This window comes from Leucopleurus acutus (assembly GCF_964270905.1).
Source record: "Leucopleurus acutus genome assembly, chromosome: 11".
NCBI lineage: Eukaryota > Metazoa > Chordata > Mammalia > Artiodactyla > Delphinidae > Leucopleurus > Leucopleurus acutus.
This window is the reverse complement of record NC_139152.1, coordinates 86,008,917-86,035,306: the sequence shown is the minus strand read 5'-3', so window position 1 is coordinate 86,035,306 and position 26,390 is coordinate 86,008,917. Positions and strand designations below refer to the sequence as shown.

The window sequence follows — 26,390 nt, the reverse complement described above, 5'->3', positions numbered from 1 at the left end:
TATGAACAGTACCTTTGATACAAATGATCCACAAAAACAAAAAACCCTGCTGTGTACAAACAGTACCTTGAATCATATAGGTATTGATTTACTTAAGTACAAGTGGCAGTTATAGAAGATAATGTGAGTGAAACATGCTATTGGGAAGAAATAAACCCAGATAGATTTCAGCAATCAATTTGCTTAACTCTGAGTGAAAATTATAGCCACAAATTTAAAACATTTCTAAATATATTTTTCACATGTAGTTTTTTTTTTTTTTTTAATTTTTCCGAACGCGCAGGCTCAGCGGCCATGGCTCATGGGCCCAGCCGCTCTGCGGCATGTGGGATCTTCCCGGACTGGGGCACGAACCCGTGTCCCCTGCATTGGCAGGTGGACTCTCAACCACTGCACCACCAGGGAAGCCCTCACATGTAGATATTTTTTAACAGGTTGTCAGTCTTGTCTTGGGTAGAACAATATATTACATTTAAAACATGAAATGTCTAAAAAAAATAAAATATTCATAGATTTTTAATGATTTTAATTATATATTATTCTACATGTTAAATATAGTAGAAGACAAACTGATCTCAGGTTAACGAGGGGAAAGAATACCAGTAAGTCTTGCTAAAGAAGACAATGCAACTTAAGGATAATCATCTTCAATATTTTTTATTGTAAAAACCATCAGATTTTCAAATGAATTTAAAAACTTTTTAAATATTATTTAATGAAAAAGTCTCATATTGTTGTATATAGGGTATATCAACATTTACTGTTCATCTGTCATATTTAATGAAAAACACCATTATTGTATGCTTGAAAAAAATCTTCAAACCCATTCTCTAGTGCGTGTCCATCATAATTTAAAAGGTATTTTCTCCACTAAAAAAAAAAAATCTATGTAAGGCTGTAATTGTTAAAAACCAAAGCAATACCTAGTTACATGCTTTACAGAGTCCCAGGAAAAAAATAATTAAATTGTTCCTATCCCTGATGCAAGGCACTTCAAAGCACCTGCACAAAACATCCATGTAAACAGCAGTACAGTACGTGATTTAAATAACACGAATGACTTTTACACAGCTTTACCTAGACTAAAGGAAAAATAAAATCCATCATAGCTATAGCTACAAAGGCATGGTAAGATTCACAACAATAATTTGTATCTCTTATTACAAAAAAAACAGGCCATATAACCTTTTAGAAAAAAAACAAAACCTCATAAATATTTTCATATCAAGAAACAGCATGCTCCCTGGGTAGGTATAAAATCAGAATATTCAGAAGTGATCAGGAGTAAATGCAACTGGCATTTCTGAATACCCAGCTTTGATATCCACCAGGCCCAGTAGTCTGGACTATTTGTAGCACCATGGAAAATGCATTAGAAAATCACAAAGGTACATTACTTCAAAGTAACCTGGCCATGAGGTTCACTTAGTCCACAGTAACAAAGAGCAATGATGAAGAGAAAGAATTTTTTAAAATTACTGGCTTATTCGATTTACCTAGCAAGAAAAATCCTGTATTATTTTAGTACATCTCATGTACATAAAGCACCAGTTTAAATAAGATTATCAAACACCTCCAGCATCTTGTTACTCAGTCTGAAAGTTCATTTCTCATCATTTCCATGTTACATGCTTAAAGCCAAGGAGGATAAAATTTGAATGGTGATAGATACTGAGAGAGAAATTCAGTTCCTTCCCTATCAAATGTATGTCTCTCAAGTAAAACACAGATGAAGTAGCAAAATTTAAAAGGTCTTCTGCACTCTCTGGAACTTAACCATCCCAGCAGAATAGTGTCTGCCTACTAGAGGACCAGCACATGGGGGTGAGAGGGCCAAAGCCAGGGCTCATGGCCCTGACATGTAAGGCCGGGTTAGCCTTGCTGCTGCAAGGCCATACTCCCCATTTCTACTACCAAGCAACTCTCAGAAATGCTCACCCCTGGTAAAGCAAGGAGGTCTGAGTGTGAATACAACTCAGGAAGCCCATCAAACACCACTAAAAACTAGCAAATGAGACTCCACTGAGGGTTAATCTCACAGATGAAAATCAGCACATTTGCCTCTTTACCAGTGGGAATCTTATCAGCACGCCCTTCTTACGCATGAAAGGGATAACGGTGCGTCTAAGTTTACGCACAGTTAATAATCAAGTGTAAATATGCAGACTCATTTTTAAATTACAGGTTAAAAATGACTCCCAAAAGGAAATCAATTTCTTCATAAATGAAAGATAGTTGATAAAAAGCTGGAATGATGACTAATTCCAATACAAAAACTCATACACAAAAATCTCTACTTTCTCCTTCCAAAGTACTTAGGTCCGTAAGTAGTTCTACTGTACCATGATTACATCACCAGAGTAAAATATGAATAAAATACTTCAGTTAACAAACCACTTTGAGGTGGTGTCAAGAGGGCCACTTCTTGACAACTGCATTAAAACTGCAGCATTTAAGCAGGGCAGAGAAACACCATTCTTAAGCATGGTTTCCTTCTTCCTGTTCTTGCATCCCACAGTGATTATTAAAGGAAGGAATCTGGTCTGTAAATGACTGGGTCATCCACTGCCCATTTGGAATGTCACTGAAAGTTGATCCTCCACTGTCAGCTGCTGGCAGGAGGGGGGGGAAGGGGGGAAGAATGTTAGTTTACTCTATCTGAAAGCTTTAAATGATCTAATTAGGAGATTTTAACAGTCCAGTGAAGGAGAGCTGTTATTAAAATAGTTAAGCAAGCTTCTTGAATACAATTATAAATTTCTATTCTATTTTAAGATATGGACTGATAAATCCTCATTTGTTATCCAAGGAGGGAAATGCACTTAGGATGACTTAGAGTCAGTGACTTAAAGAAAATGAGCTGTAAAAGCTTGTGAAGTTAAACACCAAATAACAATCGAATTTTCACTCTAAGTCACTAAATAGATTTTTGTATTTCCGTTCCCATTCTTCAGGAATTTACTCTCTCTAAAAAAACTTCTTTCCCCAATCCTGGCAAAACCAAGTCTTTGAAAGAAACAAACAGATGGAGGGGACATACTCAGCCCATCTGAAGAGAAGCTGCAAGGTTCACTACCGCACGGATTTTCACTATAAGCACCACCGTACGCTGCTTCATAACCCGGATCATACTTTTCTTCCTTCACAGCCATCTTCTTTGCATCCTCTGTGAGAAGGGTAAAAGGGATTTAAAACTGATTTTGTATAACAATTTTGAAGATAGCTTTATTCAAAAAACATTATCGTGAACAAATCTTTTTCTTGAATATCACATCTGAGACACAACTTTCGCTTTAAACTCTTTGTAACATAAACCAAATTAACTCATAAAAGCTGTCAAAACCTATTAGATTTAATTTGAGGTGAGCTGCACTGTTTCTTGGCTCCTAGACATCTGCAGGAGCGCCCAGATGAGACAGGAAGTCCTTGGGAAAAGGATTTTAATAGTGACTAACACCTGTTATCAGAGCACTCTGGGTGCTAATATAATTGTTTTCTTCGCTCCTGCTTAATTTAAAATTCACAGCATACTTTCTATAATGTAGATATACATGAAACAAACAACAGGAGTGACAGTGGTAACATACCTTGGGCTAGCTGCAGGTCAAATGTATATTGCACCTCTTGGACGTCTGTGTTTCGCTCAATGCCTTTCAACTGATCTCTTAAGTCTTTCAGCTTAATGTAGTAATGAACTTTGTCCTGGGCTCGAGGAAACTGAGCACATCTTGCACTGGATGATGGCATAACATAGCAGAGCTAGAATCATAACATTTTGTAGTTATAGAAATCTTACAATTCTATTGAATCCACTCATCTTGAGATTAGAAAATCTTTCTTTCGGTTAATAACTTGATACTTATATAAATATATGCAAAATCAATAAAACTAGCTGTGTTTGAGTTCAAATTTGTAATATTTGCTTAGTACAAAGTCAATAAATCAAAAACAATGAGGCTTCCCGCCTCCCCCAGTGTTCGTACAAAACGACATATAAGTATACAATGAAAAGTCTTTCCTCTAAGTTCTGTTTCTATCCACCTAGTTCTCTTTTCCAAGGGCAATCAATTGCTAGTTCCAGAGGTTTTCCATGAATATATAATCAAATAAATGTATCTGATATATGTACTCTCCCTCACCCCTTTTAAAAACACACAAATGGTAACATGCTCTATTCCCTATCCTGCACCCTGCTTTTTTTACTCAACAATGTATCTCAGAGATAATTCTGTATCAAATTCAGTATCAGGTATCTATATCAGAGTAAAACAAGCTTCCTTTTTTATAGCTGTGTAGTAGTTTCATAATTTAACCAGAGCCCACCTGTGGGCATTTAGGTTGTTTCCAATCTTTTAATATTATAAGCTGTAGTAAAAAACCTTGTATATATTTAATTTTGAATATGTGTGAGTCTATCTGTTGGATAAATTCCTAGAAGTGGAATGGCTAGGAAGAAAGATACTTGCATTTATCATTTTTGGATGATGATGACAAATTGTCCTTCACAGAGCATAAAATATATCAGGATATTTATATCTTACATAAAAGAGTGAGGCTGCTGAATTTTGGACTTTCCAGTTGCAATTTTTTACAATTTTTAAATTGGCCTCTATACCATATATTACAGAAAAAAAACAAACCGTTATTGACTTATTTTTTTTTGTTTATGCAGCATTTAGAAAATCCTGATTCAGAAAGATATGTAGGTGCAAACGCTACCAGGTTTTGTAACAGCACATTTTCCAAGCTCAAGATAGTCTTCAATTAAAGTGATCCAGAAACTTGAAAAAGTAGATTTTTTCAAAGCTGGATCACTAATATCATCAATAACTCTGAATACTTCATGATAAAGAATAAATTTTATAAGATAAATGCACTCACAGGTCATTGTAAGAGCTAAAACTACCTATCTTGATATGATTCAGGTTCACTTGTTATTGCACTACTATGATCACACATCCAAGAGACACACCTGAGCCTCATCTGGCATTTAAGGGACAATAATGCAGTACTTTATAGGAAGTAGTGAACTCATCTGGACAATTTTACCCAAGTAGACAAGGGTAGGCTGCAATTTAAAGAATGACCAGTGCTACAACCTACTTTATCAATCACGTATTTATTAGTTTAAAATAGAAGAAATTTAAAAAGAATTAAATATATATTGGTGGCAGAAACTTTATTCTGAGGTCTCCACAAAAACTTGTCAGCACGTTGGCTTCTCGTCATTTAAAATGCTGTCTATAACACAGAGGTCTGTGCATGTGTATTTTTATTTTAAAAGTTGTAAACAAAACTTAAAACTATATTTAAGAAGCAAACTTTGAATCAGATGCCTGCATAAACTCCACAGAAATTATAGTTTGAAAACCAATGTGTTATCTCATGATGCCTTTATGTATAAAGACAATAGCACCAAATGCCAGTCAGGTTGGCTGGATGCCTGTCTGCAACGGGGCTGTTCTGTTTCTATGTCTCTAACATGAGATTGGGCCAGGATATATAAACGGGGGGTGATTAGCAGTTTCACTAATCGGGATCATGTCTATATTTACATGTTTGTTTCACAACTGAATAAGGGCTAACCCACTTGAATTTGACAAGAATATGCCATTAAATATATTTTGAATGAGCTTGTGAGCCAGCTCCTCTTGATATTTTAGCCCAATAACATAACTAACATAATGTCATAAAGACATTTATCTGACAAATGTTTCTTTTTCGAATAAAACTATAACAGTATCTGAATTAATTTGCAACCATTACTTCAAGTTGATATGTAGATATTATTCCACAAAATACAGTGTTTTTTTTTCACGGCATAAATTAAAAATGGACAGAACAAATAAAAAGGGGAAACTAGCTAGAGAAAATTCATATTTAGTTGATTTACAAATGTAGTTTTAAGGACTTACCGTTTCTGTGTCTGGTATCTTATGCGGTTGAAGTCCAAATTCTAAGTTCTTAACTTTTACTCCAAAAACTTCCTTACTAAAAATTTCATAAATACCTAAAATGAAATACAAGCATATTTACATTGCCCATAATGTTAGCAAAGAAAAAAGATAAAATTTAAAAGTAAATCTTACATTTTCCATTAAACACTGCTATTCGTGGCTGATATTTCTGTAATTTCTGCACTAGAATACGTCCTCCTTCACGAACTTCTTTACTAAAATCGAATTAAAAAGTAGTCAAAATATAAATATGGCAATATTTATAATACGCTAAATTCAGATAGCTTTCTATAAAAGATCAACTCATATAACTGTTAAGCTCAGCTTAAACTAGATACGTAGGATGCTCCTAGAGTACACGAGGCACCCAGCATGACCAAGGTTCCAACCTACAAAACCGAATGTTATGCAATCACCTGGAAAGATCCTTGCTGCCTGGTGTTGTCCTTTCCACCATATTGGTAAATCCAATACCATATTTTCCTGGTAAAGTGTGATCGTCCATGTGATTCAGTTGGACCTCACTCAGCCCTGACATAAACAGACACTTCCCTGTGAAGAAGAGAGTTCAGTTTATTTCTGTAGAAGGTCAAAGGTTTTTCTGCCCCATCTATTGATGCGGGTCTACTCTTGAAATAAAAAAAAAAAAAAAAAGATTTTGGATATTTAAAAAATTATAACATAGGTCAAATACCATACCAAGCAATTACTATGGGCTGGGTGCTGTGCTGAGTCCTTCACATGGATTACCTCATTTAATTGTCGTAACTATGAAATATTACTATTATTTTTCTCCTTTTTACAGGGGGTCAAAGTAAATGCTTGTTGGGTACACAGCTAGTCAGTGTAGTAAACTTCGACACTGTTTAGCTTTTTAGTAACTGGAAGTACCACCACCTGCCACTGGAAAACCCTAAACAGATAAACATACACCAGTGGACTCAGGGCATTTAAACATCTTGACAGTGGAGAAAATGAAAAGTTCAAACTTCTCTAGAAATTTTGTTTTCAAATAATGGAGACAAGATGTTATTAGTTCCAAAAATACATTACTATCATTTGTCCTAAAGGTTTTTAATGCTGTTTACTTAATCAGCTAGTGTTTCCTGATTGTCTACTGCACGCCTTGTCTATTAGGCAGTGTTATAATAGATAAGACGATTTTTATATAGGACAATACAACAGGAGTTATACTTGGTTTTAAAGCTCACTCTACAAGTATGAGGGTCTTCAATACTAATTTCTGCTAGATACAAAGCATCTGTGGAGAATGTCTCCAATCAGAGTCTCTCTTAACTATTACAGCTTGATTGCCAATGCATTTCATTTCTCCTAAGAAATAAGATGAGCAGAAATCTGGAAAGGTAAGTATTCTGTCTGTACTGGCACAACGATGTACTATTGTTACTATCCTGTAGATAAAAGAATAGTAACAAAAAAGAAAAATCATTTTAAAAAAAGGTGTTAAAACTCACTGAAAACAACTCAAACAAAAGAGAAAGTACTCCTTTTTCATGCCCCTCCACTCTTTTTTTTGCTGTACGCAGGTCTCTCACTGTTGTGGCCTCTTCCGTTGCTTTGGACGCGCAGGCTCAGCGGCCATGGCTCACGGGCCCAGCCGCTCCGCGGCATGTGGGATCTTCCCAGACCGGGGCACGAAGCCGTGTCCCGTGCATCGGCAGGCGGACTCTCAACCACTGTGCCACCAGGGAAGCATGCCCCGCCACTCTTATACACCAAAATGTTAACAGCGCCAGATCATTTCAAACCTTTTATTTTTGTGTAAAAACACATAGAAAAGATGTATTATATTTACTCAACCATATAGTTTCTTTTTATAAAACACAATCTAGTTTAAAAAAACAAGACCCAGGGCTTCCCTGGTGGTGCAGTGGTTGAGAGTCTGCCGATGCAGGGGACACAGGTTCGTGCCCCGGTCTGGGAGGATCCCACATGCCGCGGAGCGGCTGGGCCCGTGAGCCATGGCTGCTGAGCCTGCGCGTCCGGAGCCTGTGCTCCACAATGGGAGAGGCCACAACAGTGAGAGGCCCGCGTACCGCAAAAAAAAAACCAAAAAAAAAAAAAAAAAAAAGACCCAAACTGTTTACAAGAATATCTAGTTTAAAAGTAAAATATTAAAAAAGGTAGCCACAGGGACTTCCCTGGTGGTCCAGTGGCTAAGACTCCATGCTCCCAATGCAGGGGGCCTTCCCCTGGTCAGGGAACTAGATCCCACATGCTGCAACTAAGAGTTCACATGCCACAACGAAGATCCCACATGCGACAACGAAGACCCCGTGTGCTACAACTAAGACCTGATGCAGCCAAATAAATAAATATTTTTAAAAATAAATAAATAAATAAAAAAGGTAACCACTTACAAAAATGGTTTCCAGGTCCAGGGTAATGATGCCCTTTGTAAGCAGCCATTAGTCCTGGGTTGATGCCAATCTACAAAACAAAATGTTTGTACATTTTAGTCTTGAAAAGTAGGCTTAAGTCTTAGGGCTTCCATGGAGGAGGGGTGGATAAAACTGAATTGATTAAAATAAAAATCTAATCCAGCGTCAGAAGCTATTGCTTTATCAAGTACCAACTCCTGACCTGAACAAAGTATTCCATTTTGAGGAAAGAGATTTCCTTTATATTAAAAGTTTTGGTGTTGTTTTAAAAAACCAGTTTGACTCCCTCATATCCCCAGCAGCCTCACCCCCAACTGCGCTGGAAAGAGAGAGGAGCTGGAGCAATCAATCAACCTGAGCCCAGGTCCAGCCACAAGTCTGCTTCTAACTCCCAACAAGCAGCTGACTCCACATCATCCACCCAGTTGTTTCCATGCTGATGTTGCTTACAGTTACCGACAAAAATCAAAGTCCAAAATCAGTGTTATCATGTACGGAGAACCCACAGGCGTCATGCAACCTAAGTGAGTCACGTGGATTATTTTATGTAATTGTAATCCCTATGCCAAAGGATCCACCTTCATCCTATCATCACCCCTGCTTCACCAATGAGGAAACTGGGGTTTAGGAAGGTTCAGGCTTGTCCGTGGTCATATCCATGTGGCAGGATGTGAAAGCAAACAGCCCTGCCCCGGAGCCCACCCTCTTAAACTCACCCATATAATACAACCTTAAGAAGGTGACTCCATTTACTACCAAGAGGATCTTAGAAATGGTTCTTTTCAGCAAAATGCTATTTGCAAGGATATGGTTAAGTAAAGTTAATCCACTAATGCTATTTATAAAACCAAAGGAGAACAAATATCCTTACAATCACAATGTCCAGATTGAAGGTCAAAATGTCCGGTAGAGTCTTCGTCAAAAGTTCAGCTTCTGAAACACCATTGAACCGGTCTACTTTTCTTTTCACTTTAAATGTGTCTGTAATTTTTTCTTGCTTTTCTTTTGATTTTGTGGACTTGCCAGATTTTTTGGCTTCAGCGGGTTTTTTGGGTTCCACCGGTGTTTTTGGTTCTGTTTTTCTGGGTTTTCTTTTCCTTCCTTTTGGAGTCTCTGAAACACAATGATTTCCAAGACGTAGATGCAAAAAACCTTAACTTACAAGCTTTAGCAGCTTTCCCAGAAAAGTCACCCCATCAACATCCTTTCTACTTTTCTCTTTTATTTCCCAACATCACTCTCCTCTGCAATGCCTCCGCCTCCCTTCTGGGTCTATGTGGCCTCAATCCCACCCTCCTTCCTCTGCTAGCCGTTCTTGGGAGGAAATGTCCTTTATAATCATAGATCGATTTTCCACACACTATTATCGGGCATCTTGGCCTCCCCAGGGATGTGAAGTATCTATGTACCATTTTATAAGAATTCTAAATATAAATACATAAATAGTTAAGTCAACGAATGAGAGAATAAATAGATAGAAAAACAGGGAGGAAGGGAAACATTTTAATTCAGTTTCCCCGTAATTTCCAGCAGAACTCAAATGGCTTGTGGGCTTGTTTTAGGGACTGAGCGTATATCCTGTTCCCCACACAGTCGAAGAGGTGAATTGAGACATGCTGGGGATGGACTCTCTGGGCTGGCAGTACTTGTCAAAAGGGAAGACTAGGGCTCTGATCTCAGGACCTCAAGCAGAGTTTCTCAATCTTGGCCCTACTGACATTTTAGGCTGAATGATTTTGGGCTGTGAGGGCTTGTCCTGTACATTCAAGTATGTGTAACAGCAACTGGGGCCTCTACCCACTAGGTGCCAGTAGCACCCTGCCAGTCATTGCAATCAAAGGTATCTCCAGACAATGGCAGATGTTCCTTGGGGGAAAATTACCTGTGGACAAGCACCAGGGACATAAAATTACCCAAAGGGGGTCTTGATTTTGTCATCCGTAGCGCTTTACCGTAGCACTTCATGTCTCGGGCCCCTATCCCATTCCGCTACCATTTGGCGTTTCCTCAACTGAGCCTCCCATCCGTCCTCTCTTCTCCTCCTCACACTGCTTCAGCCACTCCCTATGCCAAGGGGTCCACCTCCATCGGCTGGTGGCTGGAGAAGTCCTAGTGCCCCTGCCCGGAAAGATAGAAGAGTCGAGGGCAGGGTGGATCTCCAATGCAGTGGAGTTAGATGTGCTCCTGCAACCATAAACTGAAACTCTGAGCACGTTCCTTACACCGTACTGCTACGCTGAGGAAAATCGTTACCCTCTCCACCATCTACCCCCAAACCTGTTCTCCTCTCTTCTAACTCCCTGTCTTGGTGAATGGTACCTCTTTCTCCCTCACTTCCAGCAAGAAATCCATGAACCACGGCCTCACCTCCAAGTTCTGCCCTGCTCTCTACCATATTATCATATATATTATTATTATTAGATACATAGTATGATATATCTCTATTATAGTCTATCCTCTATGATATTAAAATATCAATTTAAGTCCCCCTCTAATTCCATTCTCTCAACAGCTTCCTATCGCCTTCAGAATAGAACACACATTCTTTAGGTTAAACAAGAAGCCTCGACTGACCCCTAATCCAGCCTCACCTCTCACCATTTCTTTGCTATACTCCAGACTCCAATAACACAGAATCACGGTTTTTCAACTGTGTCATGCTTCTTCATGTCTGTGGTTTGGTGCACACTGCTCCCTTGGCCTGGAATTTTCCCCAACCCATTTGTCATGTGCTTCACGTGCTACTCCCTCACTGCTGAATTTCAGAGCTCTGGGAAGCTGCCTCTGAGCCTCAGCCCAAGTTAGGTGCCAGCCCCGCAGCATCCTGTGCCCCTCTGCACCACTTAGTGTACAGAGGAGTTCCATGTTGACTAGATTAGGAGATATTTGAGGGCAGGATCCATGTTCTTTTATTCCCCAAAACCTATCACAGTGCCTGGCACTTATTAAGTACTTAAAAAGTGGATTAAATTTTTTAACACAAAAACAGAGTTAAAACCCATCATAAGGGCTTCCCTGGTGGCACAGTGGTTGAGAGTCTGCCTGCCGATGCAGGGGACACGGGTTCGTGCCCCGGTCCGGGAAGATCCCACATGCCGCGGAGCGGCTGGGCCCGTGAGCCATGGCCGCTGAGTCTGCGCGTCCGGAGCCTGTGCTCCGCAACGGGAGAGGCCACAACAGTGAGAGGCCCGCGTACCGCAAAAAAAAAAAAAAAAAAAAAAAATCATCATTAAACCCTTTCTTAAATATGTTGGCTAATGCAGTAGCTAATTTTCCAAAGTATCCTGGTGAAAACTACCTTGTGTGGGTTCCTGAGCAGGAGCTGGGGCTGGAACTTCCGGCATTTCTTGTTCATTCATAACTGCCATAGGAACTTCAGCCATCATTTGTTGGAATGGAAATGTATAAAAAGCTTGCGCGTGCTGAAGGGGACAGCTGAAAGAACAATCAAGGATAAGATAAGAAGACAAAATTACCCAAACTAAGGTTAAATGATCAGCTCTAAAAAACCGTCAGGATCCAAATATTTGTAACCAGATTATAGTATTTATTTAGAGTTGACAACAGGAGCAAAGAGGGGAAGAAGATCTCTTCCCATGTGTACACATTTACCCATCCTTTACTGGGTGCCTACTAACCATCTATAATTAACTCTCACACTGTTTTAATGACAAAATGTGTCATCAGTAAAGCTTACCAGTCCTGTCAGGTAAGCCTGTACTTCCCTGAAATGAGATCATGGGAATTTTCTAGTAGACAGTTGAAAGGCCCACCAGCCCATACAGGGTTGAAATATCCACAAAAATAATTTGTATTCCTATCTTCAGTATTTAATCCTCTTGTCCAAAGATCCCCTGCAATTTAAACTTCTTTTTTCAGTTTTATTGAGATATAGTTGACATGTAACATTGTATAAGTTTAAGGTGTACAACAGTGTTGATGTGACACACACATACTGCAAAATGATTACCACCATAGCCTTAGCTAACACTTCCACCAGGGCACATAATTACCATTTCTTTCTTGTGGTGAGAACATTTCAGATCTGCTCTCTCAGCAACTTTCAAGTATATCCTTCAGCATTATTCGTTATAATCACCATGCTGTACATTAGAACCCCAGAACCTATTAATCTTATAACTTGAGGTTTGTGCCCTTTGACCAACATCTCCCCATTCCTTAAGAACTTAAGGTTCTCTTTTGATTTACTTGCCTGTTTACTTATGTATTCATTGGATCTGTTTTTTTTAACGGTTGCTGGGTTTTTTTGGCCACTAAATGAGGACTAGAAATGGACATTTCCATAAATATCTGTGAATTTATGGAAAAGACTACTCTAAACCTCTCTTCTGAACACGATTTAAACTCTGTTCAAAGTGTTCTGTTCAATGTAAGGAACACAGGCCTTCACAGAAAACAAATGCTAAAAATATTTCTGGTGACTATAAACCACTACCCCAAGCTGTTGTTATCAGCACAAAGCTAGGTAAGTAAACCACATTTTATGGAACCTGAGTTACAGCTGATGCCAAGAAAATGCCACTAAATATGCAGAAGGAAGAAAAACACTAGGAAATAAAATGGATAAGTATCATTTACCATTTGGAGAGAAAAGCCATGTTTTCTGTGGCAAGCTTAATAGTTTCTTTTTCTGTGATGTGTGGACAAAGAAAACAGGGTGCTCATAAAGCTGAGGTTAAAAAGGCAAACTAGACACGGTAAATGCATGAACTTTACAACATGTAAATCATACCTTAATAACTTGGTTCTTAAAAAAAGAAGGCAAACTAAGACATTCCCCAGGATAAACTTAAACGGCCCAGGCAGACACAGGGTTACAAACTACCTGTGGGTGGCTAGGCTAGAACACTGGATGCTCAAAGAAAAACGGGGGCCCAATCTCAATGGACAAAACAATGGCGAAGCATTCTAGCTTCAAGCTATCTTTAAGGGTAAGATGGTAAAGAAAAGATCAAGAATTAGTGAGAAAGATATTAAACTATGTATCTTAAGAGTTTTATTTCTTTAAATACATTGTTTTCAAATTATATGAAAAAATAAAGACAATACAATGATTTAGTAAACTATAGTACATTAACATGAGTCTACTATGCAGCTACTAAAAATTAAATTTATTGATATGTAAAAGCACAGAAAATGTTTAATATATAATAAAGTGGAAAAGAATACAAAATAACATTGTGAGCTAAGGCTGCTCATGGAGAAAGTATGTAGACAAGGACTAGAAGTTAAGCTGTAAAATTGAAAAGAAGCAAAGGGCTTAAACCTTGCCTGGCACAAAGTCAAATGTTCTCTTTTTTCACACTTTTCTTTAATAATATTCATAGCACTTTTGGATAAATTGTCCAAATACTGGCTGTGTTTATGACTGAGATATGCTAACGAGGAGCTGGTTATATAGCTAGGTTAGTCGAGAGATCTCATGTGGCTACCCTTGGAAATTCCAGTAAAACGTACTGTAACTTCGGACTGTGGCCAGTGATGGTTTCCTGAGATCTAATAGCCCCTTTCAGCTAGAATATATAAAAGAAAACTCATGTGGTCACAATAAGTGAGTGTCGCATTGTCAGGAAGGCAGCGTCCCACTCTCCCCCATGTTTATTGTTACGGCTCTCAGAGTTTCACATATTTGTCCCATTTTGAGCACTTCACAAAAATCCACTCTTAAAAATATGAAGACAAGGGAAACACCACTCCCATTACGAAAGGATTCTGAACTTCAAAAAATGAATTTCCAAAATGTGGCTCCTTTAGCATATTTAGGGGTCATTAAATTCTGACTTTCAGAAACTGAAAACCAAAATTTCAGAATTCAGCTGGCTGAAGAAAAAGTGAAAAATACGGAAGAGAAAATGTGGTCTTATTTTAAGAGATATGCATCAATTTTTTAAAAATAATCCAGAAACTTGGCTATAATATGGATGTGCCCCTTAATCCTTCTAAAATTATCCCTGGCACTTTACAGTAAGCTTAAGTAGAAAAGAAATAGAGAAAGCTATGAAAAACAGAATGTATAAATTCTGAGGTAATGTACTATTTTTGAGCATTCAATTTAGCTTGATTATCTTAACAGCTTCCTAAGAGCCGGAACAAAAGGGAAGAGGGTGGACTACAACGTTCTTACTACTTGGAGAAGACAGCATTACACCTGTACCAAACCCTTTATGAACCTGAATGCTAGGAAACTAAAGTTCTGGATAATTTAATTTTCTATTATCTAATAATGGTTAAATTTGGAAGAAGCATGAACCTATTTCAACCTTAATGTGAAAATATTTCCTAAATACATTTGTTATATTTATATAGGATAACTGCCACTTCATAATTCAGAATTCTGCAATATTTATGAACAACAATTTTCTCTGTATTAGAGACAGCAACAGAGGAGCACTTAGCATCCTCTCAGGACCTCTGTTCCCTCCGCATGAAAATGAGGGGTGAGATTCCGTGATTTCCACATATATGGAGAAAGTGTAGGAAATAAGACCAAACCTGTCCAGACTCAGAACGAACCCCAAAGCATTTTAATTTTCTATAATTCCCTGATATCAAACTTACGAGCATGATAAATGATTTTATTTCCCCTTGTTGACTTTTCTCTCCTATCATCTGTGTTTGTCCACACACACACATGTTCTGGACACCTCTCCCCTTTCCTGCAGTTAACCCTTTCCTCTCTCCTAGCCTCCATTTACACCCCCTTCACCTGAACAACAGTGCTCAAAGGACTGTTTTTTTACCACTGTCTGAAAGTGATGAAGTGTGTATTTTCCAAAGGTCTTTCTCAAAACACACACGGGCATGCATGTGCGCACGAGCATACACACACACACACAGAGTTGACTAAGGAGTCCAGTTAATTCAGATTTTGCTGCATTTCAAAAAACTAACTCGGGGCGGTGGGATGAATTGGGAGAGTGGGATTGACATATATACACAACTATGCATAAAATAGATAACCAATGAGAACCTCCTGTATAGCACAGGGAACTCTACTCAGTGCTCTGTGGTGACCTAAATGGGAAGCAAATCTAAAAAAGAAAGGATGTATGTATACGTATAACTGATTCACTTTGCTGTACAGCAGAAACTAACATAACACTGTAAAGCAACTATACTCCAATAAAAATTAAAACAAACAAAAAACCCAGAAAACTAACTCTTTAAGGTTTCTCTAAGATGAATGACTCCAACTTCTTTAACCTTCAGTTATTTTCTACTATTTTAAAGACGTAAGTTGCTTTTTTTCTAAATATATTTGTCTTAGTTTGTTCAGGTTGCTATACAAAACACCATAGACTGAGTGGCTTATAAATGACAAATATTTATTTCTCACAGTTTTGGAGGTTGGAAAGTCCAAGTTCAAAGTGCTGGCAGATTTAGTGACTGGTGAGGGCCTGCTTTATGGTTCATTTTCGGTTGACTTCTTGCTGTGTCCTCACACGGGGGAAGGGGTGAGGGATCTCTCTGGGATCTCTTTTACAAGGGCACTAATTCCAATTAGGAGGGCTCTGCCCTCATGACCTAATCACCTCCCAAAGGCCCCACCTCCAAATAACCTAACCATATGTTAGGTTGCAACATATGAATTCTGGAAGGACACAAACATTCACTCTATAGCAACATTTTATTACCTTCATTTAGACAAGCATACACAACACTGAATACTTACAAAATAACGATCAATGCTAAATAATCCAAATGCTCAACTAAACGGGACTAGTTACATAAATTATGATGGAATACATTACAACTATTTAAAGCCTACATTCAATATTGCTAAGTGGAAGTGCGTGTATTCACCATGCATTACTGGGTATTTACTGTGCAGGGTCTACTAGAAACTGTAAACACAAGAAACTAGAATGAGTCAGAACCCCAACTCATTTAACTATTGTGCATATAGGATAATTTCAGGTTTCCTCACTATCTGGTCATTTTTCTAGTGCTTAGGATAAAACAAAATAAAAATACTCCATAGCCTCATCATCCTGAAACTGAGCAGGGCTATCAACTTCCTCATTCTGGAGACATATTACAAAATCATTACATTAGCTTTACTGGCACCCACATTATACTGTTGATTCATACTGAATTTACCATCAATGAAAACTGCCCTTTATCACCGCTCCCTCATCTCATACCTGTAACACTGTTCTTTCTACACTTAAGCACGGGATTGTGCCTCTTTTTGTAATAGATGATTCACATTCCAGCCAGTTGGGATTGACCTGGATTCTGACTCAATCTATCAATTCCACAAACCCCTCACAGAGTTGGGTCACTCAAATATTTTACCAGCACGCCTTCAGCACCTTGAAGCTGTTAAACACTGAGAAGTTGGGGTAGGACTACATGGCACATCAGTATAGACCTCTCTTCAGCCTGGCCTTGACTCTCAGTAGTAAGGCAGTTTTGATTTCACCTAAGAGGACTGCCACCAGTCTATCCTTATCTTGCCCACAAAACGTACAGATGTTAGGGAGGCTGACTTTGAAGCTACACTGCGTGGGTTCAAATTTCAGCTCTGCCATTTACTAGTTCTGTAGGCAGTTTCCTTAACCTCTTTATGTCCCAGCTTCCACATCTGTAAAATGGGGACAGAAGCACCTAATTCATTGATTATGAGAATAAAATTAGTTAACACATGTAAAACACTTAAAACAGTGCCTGCTATGTAATACATTTGTTGTAACAAAGACAACAGGGGATGATTAAATATTCTAGGTACCCCTGTCATCCACCTTCTGATGCTGTCTAGCCTAGTGTCATTATCAAAAAGGGAATGAACCTAGCCTGGTAGGTCTTGCTTTATTCTGAACTTATACTGTAGCTTAGTGGTCACTAGTTCCTTTTAAGTATGTTCAATAACCACTGAGAAGTAAAAATTTTATTTAGGATCAAAGTCAATAAATTCCACGACAGACTCCACCTGTGGAAAATAAAAGGGATCCATGTGTTTATTTTCAGACTTTAGGCCCCTCTGCTGTTGTCTACAAGTTATTAAAGAATGCTGTAATCTGGCCTCTCACTTGAAATACAACTCATCTGGGTCAGGAAACATGATTTCTGTTAGAGCTGCTAAAAGTTCTCTTAAATGACCTCATTGATCTTGAGCTTTAAACCTAACAATCACTCTGCCATTTTCCATCTACAATCATTTTTCTTAACATGAAATGAAAAATCAAAATCAGAACTAAGTGCTTATATTTTCTGTCATCTACTAACAACATGCCAGTGAACAAGGGAGAAAACCCAAATCTTTCTTGTCCTTCTTATTGTCCACACTAACTCAAAAAAGTTCTTGGTCTCTTTAACATTTCTAGAAAGCCCAATCTCATCTGAGGGTTAATCTTAACTGTCTGTATTCTCGGTGGTCTGTGTCACACGTTTCCAGTCATTTTTGACTTGGCATCCTACTTCCCATCTTTGGTAAACGTCCTTTTCATGCTTGAGCTCCTTAGAAACATACTGGTCCTCTTCTTCCTTTTTCCCTCTCTGGTTAGACTGTAAGCACTTGTTTAGACTCTTGAACTATTCTCTCTTTTTTTAAAAGGGGTCTACATCTATGGAATTCTTTTCTTTGAATTTTTTGAAATTAATCTTCCAAAGTAAATAGCCAATTCACTATACCCAAAGTTCCATGCCATTCCTTGATTAGCACAAAGTCAAGGATGACAGAGAACCACTTTCTCAGGATTACCTGGGGCCTGAGTCATTTCAGAATGCCCAAGGATAAACTCCTCAGAGTACTAACACAGAATTCTCCATATTTCCCAAGGTGAAAGCTTTGCAAATCAAAATAAAAAATGATCTATAACCCAATGGATTAAGTTAAGACCAAATATAAGTCAGACAGTTTTGAGCTAAACATTGTACCAGAGAGACCTATTACTTCGCTGCAAGACACTGAGTGCGGTCTGACAATGTGAACGACCAGCCCTCCCCAAATCTGCATTCCGGAACAGGCATGATGGCCGACCGGACTCTGCCATTTTATTTAAGGTATTGAGCGTCCAGATTTTGGTGTTCGCGAGGGGCCTGGAACAAATCTCCCACGGATACGGAGAGATGACTGTAATTTACTTCATGGAAGGTGTTACCCAGGTTTCAATTCAGATCCGAAGATCACAGAGAGTGATTTCCACAAGTTTTGGTGAATTCTTTTATTTGTAAAGTTCTTCACGGAAAGAAATGGAGTTATTTCAGGATTTGATTCATAATGTCAAGATGAAGTCTGCACTTTATCTACATATATCTCCTTCTCTAAACTCTAAGACAATCTATGTTGGTTACTTAAGCACACCCCTTCCACATAACGCCGACTCACAGCATGTCACAACTGGATTCCACAGACGCCCTATTTTACAGATATGAACAGGCCCAGAGAAGTTTAGTGTCTTGCCCAAGTTCAGGGCCCCATGGCCAGAAAGTCACGATAATTCTTCATTAGGTCTAACAGTACTGTATTCCAATGTAAACCTTTTTTTTTTTTTCCTTTTTAAAGACTCTGTTACCATATTTAGTTCATTTGGCTTTCCGTCTGGGGTTCCAATTTCGAGATCTCTGCTTTTGCAAAACTCTCCACGCCTCTTACACTCCCCAAAGGACATATTACAAGTAAATTCTTAAGGGAGTCCCGAAGACCACTAGAACACAATTTCACACGACTTCTTGGGAGTGTTATTCCTACTCCCAGAATTCAAGAGCTCTAGTGCGGCAATGTTATCTACCCTGTGCCCCTGACGTACACCTTTGAGGAAGGAAGACACAGCAAATCTACAACTCTTAGATGAAGACTCCTGGAGTGATACGTGTGATACTACATCCTTACAGCTCCGCACGGTAATGGAGGGTGAAGGGAAATATAGCCAAGAAAAGTAACCGGAAACAAATACTAACCGGAGACTGCTTGTTGCTTATTATCGCATTTTAATGCTGGCTGGGTGCCGGGAAGGACTGGGGAGAGGAGCCCAGATGCAAGCGGAACCCAGGCTGAGGGACCTAAGCAACGGTCGGCCCGAGCAGGCCGCCAATGCGCACGCGCGGCCCCGGCCTTTGTACTGGGGCCGTGGCCTTAAAGACCCCCCCCTGCGTGCGTGCGTGCGCGCGCGCGCCCGCGGCCCTCCACCCGGCGAAAGGCGCGGGGGGAGGGGCGGTGCCCCGCCCCGGCCTTACCTGCCTTCGTTCTCCGCTTCCATTCCCTGCTGCCGATCGCGCGCGCAGCTACTCCTGCCTGGCAAGCGAGCGACCGGACACTGTAGTACCGCGGCCCAGGCACGTACTGCGGTACGGTAATAACCAGACACTTAGATTCGATTGCTGGCAGAACTGGGACAGCGGCTGGCGCTCAAGCTCCTCCCCCAAGTTTCTAGTCCCCCCTCCCCCCAGGCCAGACCCACCCTCCATCCGGCGCTTCCGTTTGCCCGGAGCCAAATCACACGCCCTGTGCTTGTCACGTGATGCAGGCCAGTCCAATCACGTTCTCCCCCCTCTCGTTGGTTCTACTGCTCGCCACTTGGTCTTCCGGGAAAGGTGGAGGATAAAAAGGCAGGGAGGGGGCCCGGTCTGGGGATGTAAGGTTTTGTCCGCTCGGCTTTTCGGTGGTGGGCCGGTGGTGGTGCGTGCGAGTTGGGGAAGTCCTCTCTGTGGGCGCTATGTAGGTGGGGCGGTTATGCTTATCACAATTATCCAGGCCTTTCCACCTGGATAATTTTATTCCGATTAAAAACTGCGATTTGCATTAATTACCAAGTAACACTGTGATGTAGGAGAAAGCAGAGACTTTGGTATCAGAAAACCTGGGAGTCCTGGCCACTGTACCATATTGGGCCTCACTTTCCTAATCTGTAAAATGAGGGTGATTGTAAAACAGCTTTGTAAAATGTGGAACTTTACGTAAACCGTTCTCTGCTTTACTTTTAATATGTAAAAATATAAAAGTTTAAACTCTGTGAGAGTAGATGGCACTCAAGCATCACCTCCTCGTTACAACCTTCCGGACTAACCTCTCTTTTATTCTCGCTGGCTGTTAAAGCTGGGTTTTGTTTCTTTAGTTCTCAAGTTAATCGCTGGTTTTTGTACAAGGACTTCATTAAATAACTCTTAATGGTAATAGGCTATTCTGTTTCTTCCGTTAGCCTGATGGGACACATGGCTGCTGTATTAGTTAGCTTTCCATATTTTATGCTGTGAGTCCAAAATCTCAGTGGTTTACAGCAACAAAGGTTTATTTCTCACTGATTAATACACAAGCTGGGAAATGGCTGAGGCTCTGTGCCACTTGTGTCTTCTTCATTCTAGGATCCAGGAAAGGGCTTTCATGAGTAAATACAGAAATATTGATTTGTATTATATGAATTGCTTAAGTGAAACTTACAACATTTTTAAACTTTTCAGAATGTCTACGAATACTCTGCCTACTAGTAAGTAGGTGTCACTCAGAACCTGACTCATGGTCGGTATTCAGTGATTATTTGTTGAGTGAATGAATTAACAACAGCCCAACCTCTCTTTCTCTCTGGTTTTGCTAACCACTCAGGACCACAATCCAGAAAAGTTTTAAAGCAACATCTTTGAGGTACTCCTGTATGTTTTTTTTTTGTTTTTTTTTTTGCCATGTCACGGCTTGCAGGATCTTAGTTTCCCAACCAGAGATGGAACCCATGCCCCTTGCAGTGGAAGTGCAGGGGTCCTAACCACTGGACAGCCAGGGAATTCCCTGTCCTGTATGTATTTTTAAATGCATGAATTAGGCAAGCATATTGTGAAAATTAAGTAGCAGTGAAGGTTACTAGTGGGAAGCTCAAGAAGTGGGAAGCTAGAGTCGTGGGTAGGAAATCGCTTCTGATGCTGGCAGGCAGGGCCAGCTTTATGCGTGTGTGATCTGTGTAGTCGAATAGGGCCCTACTCTTATAAGGGCCCCATAGTTAGTTAATTTAATGCTCTGCTACTGCCATCTTGAAATTCTTAAATAATTATTTAATGAGGGGTCTGCATTTTTACTTTGAACTGGGGTCTGCAAATTATGTAGTTGGTCCTGTTGACAGATGTTAAAGAGGAAGATTAAATAATGTGCCAGTGTCTCTGTTGAATATGGGGGCCTTGGAGGCCAACAGCTCATAGCAACAAGGAGAATGGATGACAACAGTTACATTCATAACAATAACAATGGTGATAATAATGATGGTAATACAGCAGCTTACATTTACTGACTATGTACCATGCACTGTTGTAAGTGCTTTGCATATATTAATTCTTTTAATTCTCAGGAGAACCCTATGAACCGATGCCACAGCTCAAGTTTGAAGGCTATCAGGCTGGAGAACCAGGAAAAGCCAATGCTCCAGTTCAAATCAGAAGGCCATCTGCTTGAAAATTCCTTCTTATTCAGGGAGATCTTTTGTTCTGTTCAAGCCATCAACTGATTGGATGAGGCCCACCCACATTACGGAGGGCAATCTGCTTTACTCAAAGTCCACTGATTTAAATGTTAATCTCATCCAAAAACATCCTCACAGCAACATCCAGAATAATGTTTGACCATATATCTGGGCAACATGCCTAAGTTGCCACATAAAATTAACCATCAGAGGTAGTAACTATTATTATCTATATTTTGCAGACAAAGAAACTGACAGCGAGGTTAAATAACTTGTGCAAGTTCACACAACTACTAAGTGGCAGAGTCAAGAATATTGCCAGGGCAACTTGGCTCCAGAGTCCACCCTCTCAGAGCTATATGTGAGCCTTAGCAGAGCATGAGGAGGAAGGAGGGCTTCAGACAGAAGGCTATTCAAAGCCCAAAGAGCTGGTCATCATATGTTTATAGCATTAAATGCCTGTGTTAGCAAAGAAGAAATGTCTCAAATCAATAACCTCAGCTTCTGGACTTCCCTGGTGGCTCAGTGGTTAAGAATCCACCTGCCAATGCAGGGGACATGGGTTCGAGCCCTGGTCCGGGAAGATCCCACATGCTGTGGAGCAACTAAGCCCGTGTGCCACAACTACTGAGCCTGCACTCTAGAGACCGCAAGCCACAACTACTGAAGCCTGCGTGCCTAGAGCCCGTGCTCCGCAACAAGAGAAGCCAACACAATGAGAAGCCCATGCACTGCAATGAAGAGTAGCCCTCACTCGCTGCAACTAGAGAAAGTCTGCACTCAAAAACGAAGACCCAACATGGCCAAAAATAAATAAATAATTAAAAAAGTGACCTTAGTTTCCATCTTAAGAAACTAGAGAATGAAGAGCAAATTCAATTCAAAGTAAACAAAAGAGGGACTTCCCTGGTGGTCCAGTGGTAAAGAATCCGCCTTACAATGCAGGGGACGTGGGTTTGATCCCTGGTCAGGGAACTAGGATCCCACATGCCACGGGGCAACTAGGCCCACACGCCACAACTACTGAGCTTGCATGCCTCAACTAGAGAGCCTGCGTGCCACAAACTACAGAGCCCACGCACCCTGGAGCCTGTGCGCCACAACTAGAGAAGAGAAAACCCACATGCCACAACTAGAGAGAAGCCCACATGCCACAATGAAAGGTCCTTCATGCCTCAACACAGATCCTGCGTGCCACAACTAAGACCCGATGTAGCCAAAAAAATAAATAATAAAATAAATAATATATAAATCTTTTTAAAAAGTAACAAAAGAAAGAAAATATAGAGTGTAAAATCAGCGAAATCGAGAACAGAAAAACAATAGAGAATCAATGACAGCAAAAGTTGTACTTTGAGAAGATCAATAAAACTGATAAACTGCTAACCAGATTTAACAGGAAAGAAAAGGAGAGAAGACACAAATTAACAACGTAATAATGAAATAAGTGACATAACTATACATTCTACGTGTATGAAGAAATAATAAGGGACTATGTTGAACAACTCTATTTCTTTAAATTCAGCAACTTTGATGAAATGCACAAATTCCTTAAAGACACAAACTACTGAAGACCAGTCGGGATAAATAGATAACCTGAACAGCCCCATATCAAAGAAATTGAATTTGTAGTTAAAAACCTCCCCACAAAGAAAACTACAGGCCCAAATCGTTTTACTGGTGAATTCCAGCAGACATTTAAGGAAGAAATAATACCAGTTCTGCCAGACTCTTCCAGAATTTGAAAAGGAGGGAATATTTTCTAACTTATTTCATGAGACCAACATTACCCTGTCACCAAAAGCGGACAAAGATGCTACAGGAAAAGAGACTGCAAACCAGTATCTATCATGAACATAGATGTAAAAGTTCTGAACAAAATTGAGCAAATCAAATCCAACAATATATAACAAGGATAATACATCACAACTAAGTGGAATTTATGCAAGTACAGTCATCCCTTGGTATCCATGGAGAATTGGTTCCAGGACCCCCCTGTGGATACCAAAAATCCATGGGTGCTCAAGTCCCTTATATAAAATGTCATAGTATTTGCATATAACCTATTTACATTCTCCTATATACTTTATCTTTTTTTTTTTTTTTTGCGGTACACGGGCCTCTCTCACCGCTGTGGCCTCTCCTGCCGCGGAGCACAGTCTCCGCACGCGCAGGCTCAGCGGCCATGGCTCACGGGCCCAGACGCTCCGCGGCATGTGGGATCTTCCCGGACCGGGGCACGAACCCGTGTCCCCTGCATTGGCAGGCGGACCCTCAACCACTGCGCCACCAGGGAAGCCCTCCTATATACTTTAAATCATCTCTAGATTACTTATAATTATCTAATAGAATGTAAATGCTATGTAAATAGTTGTAAATACAATGTAAATACTATATAAATAGCTGCCAGAGTGCAGCAAATTCAAGTTTTGCTTTTTGGAACTCTCCGGATTTTGTTAATATTTTCAATCTGAGGTTGCTTGAATTCCTGGTTGTGGAACCCACGGATATGGAGGAGCGACTCTAATATAAGGATGACTTAATGTTTGAAAAAAATCATTCTATATGATTTATCACATTAACAAATTTTTCAAAAGCCCTTATGACAACCTTAATAGATACAGATAAGGATTTGACAAAATTCAACATCCATTTCTGATTAAAAAAAAAAAAAAAGGGCTTCCCTGGTGGCACAGTGGTTGAGAATCTGCCTGCTAATGCAGGGGACACGGGTTTGAGCCCTGGTCTGGGAGGATCCCACATGCCGCGGAGCAACTAGGCCCGTGAGCCACAACTACTGAGCCTGCGCGTCTGGAGCCTGTGCTCCACAACAAGAGAGGCCGCCATAGTGAGAGGCCTGCGCACCGCGATGAAGAGTGGCCCCCGCTTGCCACAACTAAAGAAAGCCCTCACACAGAAATGAAGACGCAACACAGCAAAAATAAATAATTAATAAACTCCTACCCCCAACATCTTCTTTAAAAAAAAAAAAAAAAAAAACTTTAAGCAATCTAGAACAGAAGGGAACTTCCTCAACTTGATAAATGACATCTATAAAAAACTTACTGTATTTATTAAGAGTTCATTTTATGGTTTAATGTAAACAATCCTATGAAACCTACAAAAAAGGTACTAGAATAAGTGAGTTTAACAAAGCTGTAGGAGAAAAGATCAATATAGGACAATCAATTGTATTCTATATATTACCAACAAGCCATCAGAAAAAGCACCATTTACAATAGCATCAAAAAATATGAAATACTTAGGGATAAATCTGATAAAGGATGTTTCCCGAAAATTACAAAAATATTGCTGAGAGAAATTAAGTAAGACCTAAATAAGTGGAGAGATACATGTGTTCATAGGTCAGAAGACTAAATATTGTCAAGATGATCACAGATTGAATATTACGGCAATCAAAATCCTAGTAGGCTTTTTTGTAGAAATTGACAAGATGATTCTAAAAGTCATATGGAAAGGCAAAGATCTAGAATAGCCAAAACAACTCTTTAAAAAGAAAGAACAGTATGATATCACTTATATGTGGAATCTAAAAAAATAAACTAGTGAATATAACAGAAAAAAAAAAGAGAGAAAGAAAGAACAAAGAACAAAATTGGAGGACTAACACTACCTGATTTTTAATATAAGTCAACAGTAATCAAGACAGTGTGGTATCATGATAGACAACAATATATCAAAGGAAAATAATAGAGTCCAGAAATAGACACATACATACATAGACAACTGGTCAGCAGATTTTCCACAAAGGTATGCTTTCAGTGGAGAAAGCACAGTCTTTTCAACAAATGGTGCTAGAACAATTGGATAGGCATATGCAAACAAAATAAGACTGGGGTGCACACCTCAGACCATACAAAACGTTTAGCTCAAAATGGGTCACAGACTTACCTGGAGAAAACCATAATTCAAAAATAAACGTGAATTCCAGATTGGAACGAAGATGGCAGAGTAGAAGGACGTGCTCTCACTCCCTCTTGTGAGAACACCAAAATCACAACTAGGTGCTGGACAATCATCAACAGGAAAACACTGGAACTCACCAAAATGATACCCCACATCCAAAGACAAAGGAGAAGCCACAATGAGATGGTAGGAGGGGCACAATCACAGTAAAATCAAATCCCATAACTGCTGGGTGGGTGACTCACAGACTGGAGAACACTTATACCACAGAAGTCCACCCACTGGAGTGAAGGTTCTGACCCCCACGTCAGGCTTTCCAACCTGGGAAATGGGAGGAGGAATTCCTAGAGAATCAGACTTTGAAGCCTAGTGGGAATTGATTGCAGGACTTTGACAGAACTGTGGGAAACAGAGACTCCACACTTGGAGGGCACACACAAAGTAGTGTGTGCATCGGGACCCAGGGCAAAGAGCAATGACCCCAGGGGAGACAGAACCAGACCACCTGCTGCTGTTGGAGGGTCTCCTGCAGAGGCAGGGGCTGGCTTTGGCTCACCGTGGGGACAAGGACACTGGCAGCAGAAGTTCTGGGAAGGACTCCTTGGCGTGAGCCCTCCCAGAGTCTGCCATTAGCCCCAACAAAGAGCCCAGGTAGGTTACAGTGTTAGGTCATCTCAGGCCAAACAACCAAAAGGGAGGGA

General features: G+C 39.9%; 1 protein-coding gene across 4 annotated transcripts; it reads right to left on the bottom strand.

The window, feature by feature from the left end:
* Window positions 1-21: 21 nt before the first annotated feature.
* TDG (thymine DNA glycosylase) lies at window positions 22-26,294 on the bottom strand. Of its 4 annotated transcripts, none has more exons than XM_082849419.1 (10): window positions 26,195-26,294; window positions 11,658-11,794; window positions 9,231-9,472; window positions 8,339-8,408; window positions 6,374-6,509; window positions 6,090-6,172; window positions 5,916-6,010; window positions 3,588-3,759; window positions 3,041-3,166; window positions 22-2,612 (listed from the first exon to the last, which is right to left on the bottom strand). In XM_082849419.1, the coding sequence occupies exons 2-10, from the start codon at window positions 11,743-11,745 to the stop codon at window positions 2,479-2,481; spliced, it is 1,146 nt and encodes a 381-aa protein (XP_082705545.1). In that variant the 5' UTR covers window positions 11,746-11,794; window positions 26,195-26,294; the 3' UTR covers window positions 22-2,478. The 4 variants fall into 4 exon arrangements, with proteins under 4 accessions (XP_082705545.1, XP_082705543.1, XP_082705544.1 ...); XM_082849417.1 differs by lacking the exon at window positions 26,195-26,294 and adding an exon at window positions 19,559-19,716; XM_082849418.1 differs by lacking the exon at window positions 26,195-26,294 and adding an exon at window positions 19,559-19,716 and having other exon boundaries at window positions 22-2,609.
* Between the last annotated feature and the right edge of the window lie 96 nt (window positions 26,295-26,390).